At 40.9% G+C, this 13,778-nt stretch overlaps 1 protein-coding gene across 2 annotated transcripts in view; it reads left to right on the top strand.

The window, feature by feature from the left end:
- GLG1 (golgi glycoprotein 1) overlaps nt 1-13,778 on the top strand; it is an 87,858-nt gene that overhangs the window by 61,106 nt on the left and 12,974 nt on the right. For both annotated transcript variants that reach the window (XM_072873784.1, XM_072873785.1), the window contains exons 9-17: nt 3,582-3,703; nt 5,269-5,370; nt 7,274-7,427; nt 9,104-9,241; nt 10,074-10,160; nt 11,063-11,125; nt 11,810-11,923; nt 12,313-12,401; nt 13,284-13,401. In XM_072873784.1, coding sequence (XP_072729885.1) covers nt 3,582-3,703; nt 5,269-5,370; nt 7,274-7,427; nt 9,104-9,241; nt 10,074-10,160; nt 11,063-11,125; nt 11,810-11,923; nt 12,313-12,401; nt 13,284-13,401 — 987 coding nt within the window. The remainder of the gene's footprint in view (nt 1-3,581; nt 3,704-5,268; nt 5,371-7,273; nt 7,428-9,103; nt 9,242-10,073; nt 10,161-11,062; nt 11,126-11,809; nt 11,924-12,312; nt 12,402-13,283; nt 13,402-13,778) is intronic.

Raw genomic sequence — 13,778 nt, 5'->3', positions numbered from 1 at the left:
TGTGGCTGTTGATAGTGGAACTACTGATCTGTGGCATCTCTACCTTATCGCCTGTGGAAACAGAGGAAAACAACACTGTTGCTCTGGAAAACAACACTGTTGTCCAAGCAGAGCTGGCTGCAGAGCTTTGGGCCCATATCCAGACATTGTCTTTTCTGTGTGGAGTCAAAAACTTGTGTCCCTGTGCTTTTAGTAGCATCAACGCTAATACAGCACTTAAATTTCTTGGCTAGCTCAAAGCAGTAGGACTAGTCCTGAAATTCTTCAGATGCGCTTGCTTAGACAGTTTGCCTGAGGAAATTGGAATGGGAAACATCTAATTTGGATCTGTTTTTACTTACTGTCCTGTCTATCAAGGTTTGCTCTGATTCTGCTTGCTTTATGAAAGGAAGATGTTTGCCCGTCTGCCAAAAACAACACAAAGAATCCCAAAACAACAAAACATAACCAAAGAACCCCCATGATTTTATTTTCCTGCAGGAGCAGCTGCTTGTACCCTTTCCTGCAGGAGGAATACGAGTGATTCTTTGTATTTAAAACTGTCAATTAACTGTGTTCTCAAACCTTCTCAAACCCCAATTTCTTCATCCGAGGGGTTTCATTTCTTGTGAGCCACCTCAACCAGAATGGTCTTGCATATGAGACTCTGCACTCACGATTAACCATGCTGTTGTGCAAGAGGCATGCCTAGACCCAAATGTCTACGAGCTGTGTGGTTTTTTGTCTTGGTTTTGATCAGTGAACTTGCCAAAATGCCCAAGTTCTGTAAATGGTAGAGGATCAATGGCTTTCTGTGTAACATAAATTGTTCAGCCTAAGTTCAAAACAAACTCCTGGGTGTTTGGTCAGCCTTACCTTGTCTAACTGTAGGCTTAGGTACCTTCTTCACCCTAGCATATCACAGGTATGCTCTAGCAATGTGCCCTCTTAAGGGCTGTTTGCAGTTTGGCTTTGCTGTCTCGGAGAGCGCTCTGCCTGTTCTGAAGCAAAGGATAGGGCTCCTATTATTTATACTATTAATGTACTTCTGTAGGGGCATGCATTTTATTAAGGAAAAAAAAAAATCATTGGAACGAGATGCTACTTCAGGAGCATGTCTTCCCATGTAAAACAAACTCTTTGCTTTGGGGAATCATACACAGTTTGGATATGTTCCAGTCATTAAATGGTCTTCTGCAAATATCATTGTTGTGGTGTTCTTCAAAGATGGAGATCGTGCACGTAGGGAGAGGGGGTCTGTGATGCTCTAGGTCATCAGACGGCAGATATGTGTCCCTTAATTGTGAGCATCAGCTCTTAAAAGACCTACAGCTGTACTGGCAGTGTCTAGCACCTGTGGCGTTGCTCAGTGGAAGCAATATTTCGTACTAGAGCTGCTGGGAAACTGTTTCTCAAATACATGACTTTTATGTTGCCCTGATCTCATCTTTGTTTTTTCTGTTCAGTCCCTTCAGAGCAGGTAAAACTATAATCCTTGCTAAAAGGGCAGATATTTCTGCTTTCAATTTCTAGTACAGATAATAAATCAATAGTTCATTGTTAATTTAGTTCCACATCAGGATAAAAGTTCAGAGAATTATAAAGGTTATCCAGCTGCTTTTCAGCTGCAAGGGTTTGTTGTAGGAGGGAGGAAAATGCTATAAACCCTTCACTTTTATTACTGGTGCCAAATTATTCCCTCACCCCTGCAGTCAGGGCAGCTGGCTCGCTGCTGCACATCTTGCACTTGGTTGAGAATCAGGACTGGTAATCCTGCAGTAGTGCCCAAAACAGGACAGAGAGACTAGGAGGTGATCTGGTTCTTCTGAGCTGTTGTACCCAGTGCACTTTAGCCTCTTCCACTTGATAGCAACACAAATATCACTTAAACTGAGACCTGAGGAAGAATCCTGCCTATATAATATTCTGGCCAGTTTATTTAATCTGTATGTGTAAGAAAGTGTCAAGTTTGAGGTTTTATTCACCCATTTGTCCTTGAGGGAGTAATTCCAGTAATCATACTTGATCCCTTTTTATATGAAGTGACATGAAGTGAGCCCAGCACTTTGTGTACAGTATTGTCTGTCTGTGCAGGCTGTGTGTGTGTGTGCACGCCAGCAGAATGACCATATTCTTCTTCTTGCATTGACTCTTATGAAGGTTGTAAAGGACTTACCACTTCTCGCTTCTCCTGCTGTTTAAGGTGCAGCTCCCTGTTGTGAACTGGATCCTGTATTGGCTTCTGTTTGACAACTGTCAGAGTCATATAAAGTGTTTCTTTTTTATTATTAATTTTTTTGGTGAAAATACCCAAGGAATTTTTGAATCAACAGCTTGTGCCAGCACTCTTCCGAGCTGCCTGCATCCCTTAGAAACTGAGGCTGGGCCTAATTAACTTTGGCCAAGAGTGAGTTGCAGGAAATCCTGTGTTCCTCCCAGGCAGTCTGTGGTCTGTCCTCTTGATTACAAGTTTCCTATTGGATAAATAGTGCTAGCTTGTATTTTCTCCAGTTCTCTGATCCTTTTTTCTTCTCTGCGTTTTGTGATGTTAGAGCTTTGCCCCTGAAAGTTTCCTGGGTGGTGTTTAGGTGCAGACTTTGAAAGATAGAGGATAAAATTGTAATTGTGCTTTTGATTTAGTTGGGCTGGGGGCCAGTAACAAAAATCATTAAGTGTCAAGATGTTAACAGCATAGACCATTTGATGTCAGTGTGCAGTTGCCTTCTAAGCAAGCTCTCTTTTTTTTGCTCCAAATTTGTCAGCTAAAAATGTTTGCCTGTTGAATGATGATACCAGTCTGCCCTGTGTCAGTCTTTGGGAATTTGCAGCTTAGTGGGAAATGAAGTGGAGCGTGGGGATCCTGGGGCTGAGCCCAGAAAGCTACCCTTCTCTCCAAAACTGTAGATTAAATGAGACTGAGATTTACCCAAATTCCCTTCATCTATATATATATGAAGGGAAAAAAATACAATATAATACAAATAATAAATTGTGTGCTGTAGACCAAATTGTGATTACCCTGGTTTCCAAAAGCTTGAGCAGGCATACTTGAGGAAATTATATTTCATGGGCCAGCAGAACAGGACATTTTATCCTGTATTTCAGTGAAACTTTTGTGTCCTCTCCAGGCAGTTCAAAAACGTTTTTAAGCTTTGTTTGTAGTTAGGCAACTGGTCTTTAAACATTGATTTGGTTTTCAGTTTAGAACAGTAGATAGTCTTCATGGAAATGTGATAAATTTGCATGTTTGGTATCATCAGCCTTGTGGGATGAGGATGGATCAAAAAATACAATATTCAAATTTTACTGTTTCTGTTTTGTAAATCAGTATATAACCAGTCCAGGTTTACAGTTGACCTTCAGTGTGTGACTGGTCTTCTCCAATGTTGTTGGGCTGCTTCATAAGGATAATTAGGGTTCAGCAGTGCTGGACTCCCATTTCTGGTAATTGAGTTGGCAGCACAAGCACTTAAGCAACTGTAGAGCAGAGGTCATACCTGGTAGTGTTGTTATTGGCATAGAATTGTCATGCTGAGAGGTTGCAAGCGCTCTCATTTTGATCATTATAATTTGTTTTCCTAGCCACAATTTCTTTCTTCCAGCTTCAAACACTGATTCAAGAAACTGACCCCGGTGCAGATTACCGCATTGACCGAGCATTGAACGAGGCCTGTGAATCAGTGATACAGACTGCCTGCAAGCACATACGGTCTGGAGACCCAATGTAGGTGGCTCTCAGTTACAACTGATTTTTGTTTCTGTTGGGCATCCATGAAGGTTGTGTGGCTGACCAATATAAATACCAAAACCTGTCCAGAGATGACGGGACTCCAAACTAGCAATTCATACAGGGTTGGAGGTGTCAACAGAGCTCTGTCTTCATTCCTGCTGTGTAAGTAGGTGTCATGAATGAGTGATTTAGATTGCTTAAAAAAAATCACTGTCAAAGGTATTAACAAAAGTGGGTTTAATATGATTTATAAAAGTGTGACAACAAAGTTCGATGGCAAGGTTCACTCTATTAATTACTGCATTGAAGAAACATACACGGGAAAATTGGGTTACACTTGAGTTAAAATGATTCACAGAGAGACCGAGGATACAAAAGGGAACCTCCCGTTGAGTTGCGGGGTTCAGAATAGACCCCCTTGCTTTCTAAACTCCTGATGGAGCTTAGGTGCGGCTAGGTCCAATCTTAGTCTCAGACTTGGACAATGGTTTATGTCTTAGGGATTATATACGCAAACTTTATCAATTCAGCATGCAATCAAAGTTACGAAGACAAAATCAAAGTTACCATACTACAAGCTTATGCACAATATTGGTTGCTTACCAAAGATCTGTCATTGGTAAAAGGTCTCTCTGCCTCAAGGAGCAACCTTGAGAGGTGTCCCAGCTCAAGGGGAGATCACTGCCATGCAGCCACGCTGCCTAGCAGGGAGAGCTCAAAGAAGGCTCACTTTAGCTGTCATATTTATAGATAAAGTAGTTGGCTCGTAGTCAAATTACATGCGATAGGAAAGATATGCATGAGGCTCCTTGTACCCACAACTTTCTTTGTTCCTTGATAAATGACTCTTGGAAAAGCCATCAGCTATTCATGTGTCAATCACATGATCGGTGTTCCAAGCTCATATGCGTCAATGCTCACTGTGCCACTCAGCTTCTTTGTGGGTTCTCAGAGAACAGATCGGGACCAAAGGAGTTCTTGGCCTAGCCACGGCTCAGGCCTTTACCTCCTTTGGAGCCTGCATCAAACTACTGCTAGTTTGGTTAAAAGGTAGAGTGCATCCATCACAGCAGGCTAGTACTTTTGTAACAGGGCTGGTTTAGCACTAGTGAAGGACATAGCTATCTCAGGTGCTTAGATTAAATTGGGACACTTGATGTGCTAATTTCTCTTACTACATAAGTCTTTAGTAATATCACAGAGAAAAGTAACAAGCCTTAAAAGGCCAGTTAAGCAATCCCACACTGCAGAGACAAATGTCTCCTTTATCTTTAGGATATATATAGTCTCCTGAGCCAGATTTTATATAAAATATTCTTTATGGTTTTGTCGTATATAGAACTTGCTGAGATAACTAAAATAATGGAATTTAAGAGGGTACAAATGAAGCATACAGTTGTTTTAGATGTAAACTTTTTGAAGGAAGAGAAAGATCTTCACTGTGTTTGAACGTCTTACTACAGTTCATTGGAAAGACTGATTTGGCAACACCAACTGTTACAAGGAAGCTCAGCATGATTATAAGGGTCTGTTACCTAACTTTTTTCTTCTGTTTGCAGGATTCTGTCTTGCCTGATGGAGCACTTGTATACTGAGAAGATGGTAGAGGACTGTGAGCATAGGCTCCTGGAGCTCCAGTATTTTATATCTCGTGATTGGAAGTGAGTACTGTAAAACAAGATTTATCATCACTTGATGATTGTATTTAGTGTTTGTATGCATTAGCAGCTCCTTGTAAAACAGTATAGCTTATGCTTGTTCAAAAGAGGACTTTTAAGCATGCCAGGTCTGTAGGGCATTGATGCCTGTCTAGAACAGTAGGAGGAAGAGCTGCTTAGAAGTAAGTGTGACACCCACTTAAATCAGGTACTCACTTAGAAATGATGCAGCCCTAAAAAGCATCTCAAGTTTGAGCTCTGAAATTCAATGCATCTTTAATTAAAAGAAGTCTCTGTGGCCATATTGAAGTTGAAGGTTACTTTCTGTGGAGGTGGCAGCCAGTTTTATCTGCTCTGAGTGCTATAATACGGGAGTTAAGAAAACCAAGCTACTAAGTATAACAAAGAACCACTGTGTGAGAGGCTCCCTGCTTCCATTTCTGCCTTTTTTCAAATTCTGTAGGTGTGATTACAGCCTGTAGAGCAGATGTAATTCCCTTTGGAGCACTGCTTTTCCAACTTTTTCATCCAAAGATGGCAGTGCTTTATTTTAAATATGTACAGAGCCCCTGTTTTTGTGTGGGTTAAGATGAGGAGTGTATAAATTTGATAAACATGACCAGTGAGGAAAGAACAAGTGTTTTGGCTTTTCTTCTGAAGAAGATTGAGAGGTGAGGAAGTAGAGTACATCAAATGGGGTTGCTGCAAGAAATGGAATAATTGTTCTCGGTGACCACAAGGAGTGTAAGGCAAGAAGTCATGGGCTTAGATTGCTGCAAAGGGTATTCAAATCAAACATTAAGAAAATCTGACTCATAGCTGTATCTGTGGGCAGCTTTGCCAGTAGTTAAGAGCTGACATGCTCTGTGAACTTTCTGCTTCTAAAATACATGGGGCTTTATGGACCAGAGAGTTTAGGGCTTTGTGGCTGTTTATTGAGTCATCTCAATAACTGTCTCCATAGGTAGACAAGAATACTTAAATTTTTTTCTCCTCCCCTTCCTGTTTCCCTTCATTGCTGTTTCTCCTGCCTGTGCCATGTTTCCAGCAGGTAATTCATTGCTTGAGCCAAACTTAAGTGATTGGAAGAAGGAAGACTGAGTATTTGCATTTTGCTGGAAGTAAAGATAATTCTAATTCATACTGCAGGCTTAGTTCATCTTTCTTGTTTCACCACTGTTTCCTAAAACTAGCGCTTAAAAACTGTTGTACTGTGCGCATAGCACAGATGCACAGAGTAGAAATGATTTTCTTACTACTTTTATAATTATCTATGTAATTGTGTCCACTGATACCACTTGATGTTTGCCTTCTAAAGTGTTGTAGAAATGAAATTTCCGTTTTGGAAAGTTGGCGATATCTCACTTAGCTTTAATTAGACGTCATCTTAAGAGATCTACACTTGCAGATTTCTTGTATGCAAAAGCAAGGGATGCTGAGTCTTCAGTTAGCTCAAATGCAGAGCAGACAATAATTAATCTAACTCAGATTTTTATGAAACTGGCATTTCAAAATGGCAGCAGTACAAAGTACATGTAAGATGATATACAAGCAAAACATGGTATGTACCTGCCTTTCTGCTGCTTTAGGACATCAGGGAAATGATTTCTCAGGTGTCAGCATTTGGCTGGCATGCTGTGGAAGGGAATGGGAGGCACTTCAAGAAGTGTTGAAGATTTAATCTGTAATTAAAGATCTTAGTGTATTTTTGCAACATTAGGGAGTTGATGCCAAATTGAGTGACAGGCATTTTGCCACCTGTTGGTTCAGTTGGTTAGACACCGCTGCTAAATGATGTGGTGGTGTATGAAACTTGAAGTAGATTTTGCTGCCTTAAAAGCATTTCAGAATATGAAAAATGTAAAAAGTTTGAATAAAGTGCTAGCAATAACTTTTCTGTTTGCAGATTGGATACAGTCCTTTACCGCAAGTGTCAGGGAGATGCCTCCCGTCTCTGCCATACCCATGGCTGGAATGAGACTAGTGAGCTGATGCCTCCAGGGGCTGTTTTCTCCTGCTTGTACAGGCATGCGTACCGCACAGAGGAGCAAGGAAGGAGGGTAAGTGCTAGAGTGCAACTACTGTTCTTTAATCTGTGATAGAAGGGTTGTACATAAGTTTGGAAGTTGGACACGCTGTGCTAAAACTGCAAGAACTCACAAAAGCTACTTAAAAGCATTTACCGTAGGTGGTACTTGCACTGCTTCAGATGCCCAGCTCTTCCTCAAGTGTGACTTGAAGGTCTATGTCCTTGTTCTGGTAAGGCAAAATAGCCACATCGAGATGTGACGATTGCCCGCAGGGGGAACTGTGTGCTGACAGCAACTTATGTATATCGGTTTAGACACAATGCAAGTCCTCCTCCTTGCCTTTCCGAAGAGGAATGTGATTCCTTATAGATAGCTAGCATAGCTGCAAAATTGGTTTTATGCAAAAAGAAGTTCCAAGCCCAGCTTTCCTAGGCTGTTTCTAATTAAGTTTTGATTTGAGTACAACTTCAGATTATACCCCATTAAATTCTTCCTATTGATATAAAGCATCCTTTCAGTTCTTTGGAGCATACTGTACTGGTAAATGTGCTTATGCTGTCTTTAAAGAAGACAGCAGGGATCTGACTTGCTGCCCTGGAATCTGGAAATCCACCATAATCACATCCATTTGGTTCAGAGCTACTCTTTTCAAGCTTGCTGCCCTCTCGTGCCTTTATTCAGGCACTCCCTTGAAAGCATCTGGGTATTCAGTTCCATTTCTTTTGGCACTGTAGTGTACACAGCCCCTAGGAGTTAGTGGGTTTACACAACGGCCTGGCTTAAAAATTAATTTCTACAGGTTGATTTAAAAGGCCTTTTGTGGCAGAGGTCAAGTATTGATTGAAAGCATCTCTCTTTTAGGAATAATTTTTTTTAATGCAGCTTCTTAGTCTGCTGAGTTGAGACTTTTTAATTCCATTTTATATTAGTGCTGACCAAAGAAATCAATAGCCAGCCTGCAAATAATCTATCAGGGAAAGAAGAGGCTTTTAAATGTATTTTTCTTGTGGAAAGTAGGCTAAGGGAGCAGCTGTCACTTTGAAATTTAGTGTTTGAAAGCAAACTCATCAGAGGTTAGATCAGTACTTTTTTCAGTGCTGTCCACAAAATGTTAGGTAACTTCCAGCGGTTTGGATTTTTAAATGTATGAAGTTTTAAGCTTTGACCAGTGCATTTTAGGTCTGCAGTATCCCTGGATTTCCTACAATTTGTCTCTTCCTCAGTCTGGACAAATGCTGGCTCTGATGTGCTGCAGTGGGGATTGCTGGGAAGAAATTACAGCTGGACTATATTGCCTCATTCTGGGCTTCCCCTTTTGGTATTTTGGGCATGAGCTCTTTTGACTTTCTTCTCCAGAAGCAGTCTGTAGCTTTGAATGAAGGGGGCAGTGCAGCAGATGATCTAGGGCCTGCTTTGAGATCTCATTTCAAAAGCAAAGTGAAGGTTTAAGAATGTAAAATTTATTTTAGTGGAATGAAAGGAGCCTTCCTCCAAACTAAATGACTAAGCTCCAAACTCTTCTGGAACCTGGATCATTTGTGGGGGTCTCAGCAGGCTCGTGCTGAGCAGTACAGGACTTGTTCTGTATTTTCTGGGATTGCTGATGGCATTTGTGGTCATACTCAGTGCTTCACCTGACAACATTTTGTTTGCATTGTATGGATTTAGAGACCTGATATGCTAAACGCTCTTTGCCCTTTTTGCAGCTATCACGAGAGTGTAGAGCAGAGGTCCAGAGAATCCTCCATCAGCGTGCCATGGATGTGAAGCTGGACCCAGCCCTCCAGGACAAGTGCATGATTGACTTAGGGAAGTGGTGCAGTGAAAAAACAGAGACAGGGCAGGTACTGTACACAGTGACACTACTACTTCGTTTGCAAAGCTGGAAGGGTAGGAAGGGCAGAAAGGGGATAAAGGGACATCTTGTTGTTAGCTGTCTCTGTATAGCTGAGAATATATTAAAAATGCATGCAGTTTGAAACATAATCTACACTAGACTGAGAGATGGAGGTGATACGAAGAAGCTTTGCACCTAGTGCATGGCTTCAGTAGGTTCAAATGTGTAGTGGAATGAGAAGGGGGAAAGGGATAGTTAATAAGAACGACTTTATTGAAGGAACCACACCCCACCCTGACCCTTATTTGTAATATTCTATTACAAGCTTGACATTTCCCACATAAACTTTACCCCATTTCCATTTGGCAAATACTGACATGTTTCCTGTGTTTATACAGAACTGAACTAACATCTGCTGCTACTTAAAGTTTCAACAAATACTTCGATGGTAAATTGCTGTGCCCTAGCATAGCTGTAGGGGAGGAGCCATTTTACAGCAGATGCAGTAGAGCATACACCACTGTCTTTTTGAAGTGTCTGTCATAGGTTGTAGTTTGGGTAATTAGCTTCTCGTGAAGGTAATGCAAAAGGCAAATTAAATGTGATATTCCAGAAGTGAAAGTACATCATGCAGCTTTGAGAACAAGCGGTAACATCCTAGACCAACATTCTCAACTGCTACTACATATATGTGTTCTGGGAGTGCCAGCAGAAGTGTGGGATTAAATGAGACTTAAGACTTTACAAGGAGGAGGGCAGTTTTACATGTGTGGCAATATTTCAGGCACAAATTTCTACTTGGTTTCTTGGATCACACACTAAAATGTCTGTTTTTATAGGAGCTAGAATGCCTTCAGGACCATCTTGATGACTTGGTGTCTGATTGCAGAGACATAGTGGGAAACCTCACTGAGCTGGAGTCAGAGGTGAGCAGTTTTCAGCCTGGGATAAAGGGAAGAGTTGAGCATGTCTAGTTAAGCATGTCATTTTGACCGTGATGAAAAAAGTGAGTTTAGAGTAGCTGCAGAAATGCAGCGCTCTCTGGGATCAAGCAGAGACCATCCGTTTTACCCTGTACAATATAAGTTTTAATGTGGAGTTTTTGAGGAAGAGAATTGAACAATGGTTCAGGATTTTAGGCTGGTGACGACATTTCTCCTGCTTAAAATCGGTTATGGTACTGAAGCTAAGATTTCTTGCACAGTTAACCGAGTTACCTTTAGTACAAGTCAAGATATGTCATGGGACTTCATTTTTTTTGGTCTTCCTTGCAAGTAGTTTTGAGTACCATATTGCAACTTCCCTCCCACTGTCCTAAAAATTTTGCAAGAAATAACTGCCAGGTGCATCCTTAGAAGTTTTCAGTGAGGTCAGCAGCTTTACTTATTTTATGAAGCTGCATATTTGACTGTCTTGCCCCAAACTGTTCCCTGTGTCTCAAAACTTACATTGTGCCCTAGGGAAACCTTCCTTCCAGTGGTTACCAAATGTTTTTTTCAGAACTATCATTAATCTTTAACTCCTGCCTAGGTGTGAGGTGATTTCTAGTGCTGTAGCATCCAGTTCGGAGAAGATAGGCTGAAATATCCAAGCAATGAGTTTCTGTGGAGACTAGGCTCTTCCCTTAAACTGGAAGGCTTGTCTTACATTTGCCACATTGACAAGAGTGAACCCTAGGATTTCTAGAACTGAAGGGAAAGCTGTCTGGATTGCATCTTTCAAAACCCTGTAAACTGGGTTGAGTTTAACTTTTTATCACAGGTTTTTTTTCAGAGCCTTTTTTCTTGTCCATTCACTGTGAAAATGAAATATTGCAATTTTTTTGCAGGACATTCAAATTGAAGCCTTGCTGATGAGAGCATGTGAGCCCATTATCCAGACATTCTGTCATGTGAGTACTCCGTAATAGCATGAGTATCTTTGGGGAAAAAACACTGTGTGGGAAAGGTTAGAGGTTTTTAGTATTAGTTCTTTGTGTACTTGCTACACTTCGGAAGTAAAATCAGGCATAAGCAGTTACAAAAGTCTTTAATTAAAAAAAACACCCTAAACCAGAAATTCTTAGGTCCATCTAGCACTTCTGCTGTTGTCAGACCCCTAGCATAAAAGCTGGAGTTTTAAGATGAAAATTGCCCTGTAATTGGAAAAATCACTCTTTACGGTGGATTGAAAATGAAACTTTTTCCTTCCCCCTTGCCTGCAAGCAGTGTGTCTAGCCACTCTACTCTGTGCAGCTGCTCAGTGTTGCTGAAATAACTTCTTACATTGCTCTAGGATTGAGTAGTTAAATAGCAATGAAGGCACCTAGCTGTAATACTTCATGTAAGCATCGAGTCTCTGCAGTATGTTCTCCTGAGTGTAAAGTGTGCGTGTGCCCGAGGTGATTTTTTTCTGAACTACATCTATAAATACTTGTGTGGTACAACTCTCAGGTGGTCAGTTAATGGTGAGCGTAAGCTCACAATAGAGTGGCACTGCAAATTCCATTATTTCCTGGTCACAGTGGGTTAAAGGAGCATAAAAATCATGACTTGTAAGAGTTAGCTCATTTTTAAGCCTTTCATCTCTTCTTCAGGAGGTTGCAGATAACCAGATTGATTCTGGGGACCTGATGGAGTGTCTAATACAGAACAAACACCAGAAGGAAATGAATGAAAAATGTGCAATCGGAGTTACTCATTTCCAGCTGGTAAGTGGCGTGCTTTTCCACTGTCAATGGAAGCTTGTTCTGTTTGAGGGTGTTGACAGGAATTAGCTAATTATGAAATCCCTCCTTCTTTGAGATTGATTCCTACTGTATTTAAAGTGCTTTTGTGAATTCAGACAGTTGTACTTGCATGCCTGGTCATAAATGATCACTTCTGGAGATGATTTATTTTCAGGCCCTCCTTGCTTCCTGGTGTATGATAGATAGGGTCCCAGCTTCTTCAGCAGTGCAGCATCCCCCTCGCTTCCACGTTAATAAGTTGTGGACAAAAGCATTTGCTGATTGTATGATTCAACAAGTGTTCTTTTGGGCAGCGCTTTTTTTTTTCCTCCAGGTGACTAAAGTTGTGTTTTCTCATTTTTCTCTTGCAGGTTCAAATGAAAGATTTTAGGTTCTCATACAAGTTTAAAATGGCTTGCAAGGAGGATGTGCTGAAACTTTGCCCCAACATCAAAAAAAAGTATGTAGCACCTGACCAAACAGCAATCTGATTGTATAAATATGTAATAAAGTTACAGGGTATTTCATGATAGGACAGACAACGCTGGACATTAAAGGCTGATTGTTTTGTGTGTTTTCCTTTAGTGACTGTGTTCTGCACATGCTTAAGGTAGAGGCATTGTCTGCCTCTTTAAAATTACTTCTGCTTTACACTTGCATACAGGCCTGTCCTCTTTATTTTTCTTGCTCTGAAAATAGCTAATGATTACAATTAGTAGACTGCATGTCCCAGGATGTTTTATATCCTTGCTAGATTCATAATCTTCTAAGATGCAGGCTACCGTTGTTCCAGTTGCTGATCTGGGAAAGGAAAATATCCCACTTGTTTTAGCTGGTTTTTTCATTTCAGTATAAGGGTTTTTTAATGGCCTACTGCAATGACATAAGGCTAAATTACACACAGGGTCAATCCTGTTTGTGGATAGCAAGACTATTTGCATTTTGTGATGTAAATGCCCTTGCCATAATGCTAAAAGAATTGTTTGCAATGCCATATAGGTATTCACCTTCATCTATTTCTGAGATATGAAGTAAGGCTTTTATAAAGTGCTCACATGACTGAAAAGCAGAGGTCTTGCTGGGCAGGGGTGTGGTGGGATTTTGAGTATCTTCCTGTCTGCTGATCTAGACTCCAGTTAGATAGCATCAGAGTTAGGTTTTAATTGTGATCCAGTTACTCTACATAGAGCTGTACCCAGGCTACAAGTAAGCATAAATGCACAAGGACTTCATGTTGTGTTTGGATTCTTGGGGTCAATTTCTCTGATGTGGTGATCCAACACCAATCTTGGCTGGTCTAAGTGAAGGGTATATGAGTAAAAAGCTGTTTTCTTTTCTGCAGGGTGGATGTAGTGATCTGTCTGAGCACAACTGTGCGTAATGATACTTTGCAGGATGCCAAAGAGCACAGGGTCTCTCTGAAGTGCCGCAAACAGCTGCGTGTTGAGGAGCTAGAGATGGTAAACATGCATGAAACTCTAGATCTGCCTACTCTTCTAGCGAGGTCATTGAGTTAAAGCTTCCTGGTTTGTCCACCCTGGAAAAAAAGGGAGCTCATTTGTAAGATTATCCAATTTATTTTTTCCACTCCTACAATGCGAGGCTCAATTGCCCTTCATGGCGAAAGTAATGATTGTCTACTTTAATGCCTTAAATATAGTGTCATGAAGGCTAAGTCAAGCTAAGTGGTCATTAGAATTTCAGCTAGAAGTGATTACTTTTAGTGTTAGATAGCAATGTGCTACACATGCTGATGTCCTTAAAGTCCTCTAGGAGAGAATAAAAGCTTCATTTTACAGACTGAGGAAACAAGCGCAGATGAAGCAACTCGACTCCA

This window comes from Ciconia boyciana, chromosome 9 (genome assembly GCF_034638445.1).
Source record: "Ciconia boyciana chromosome 9, ASM3463844v1, whole genome shotgun sequence".
NCBI lineage: Eukaryota > Metazoa > Chordata > Aves > Ciconiiformes > Ciconiidae > Ciconia > Ciconia boyciana.
Note: the sequence above shows the minus strand (reverse complement) of the source record. Positions and strands in the feature narration are given on the sequence as shown.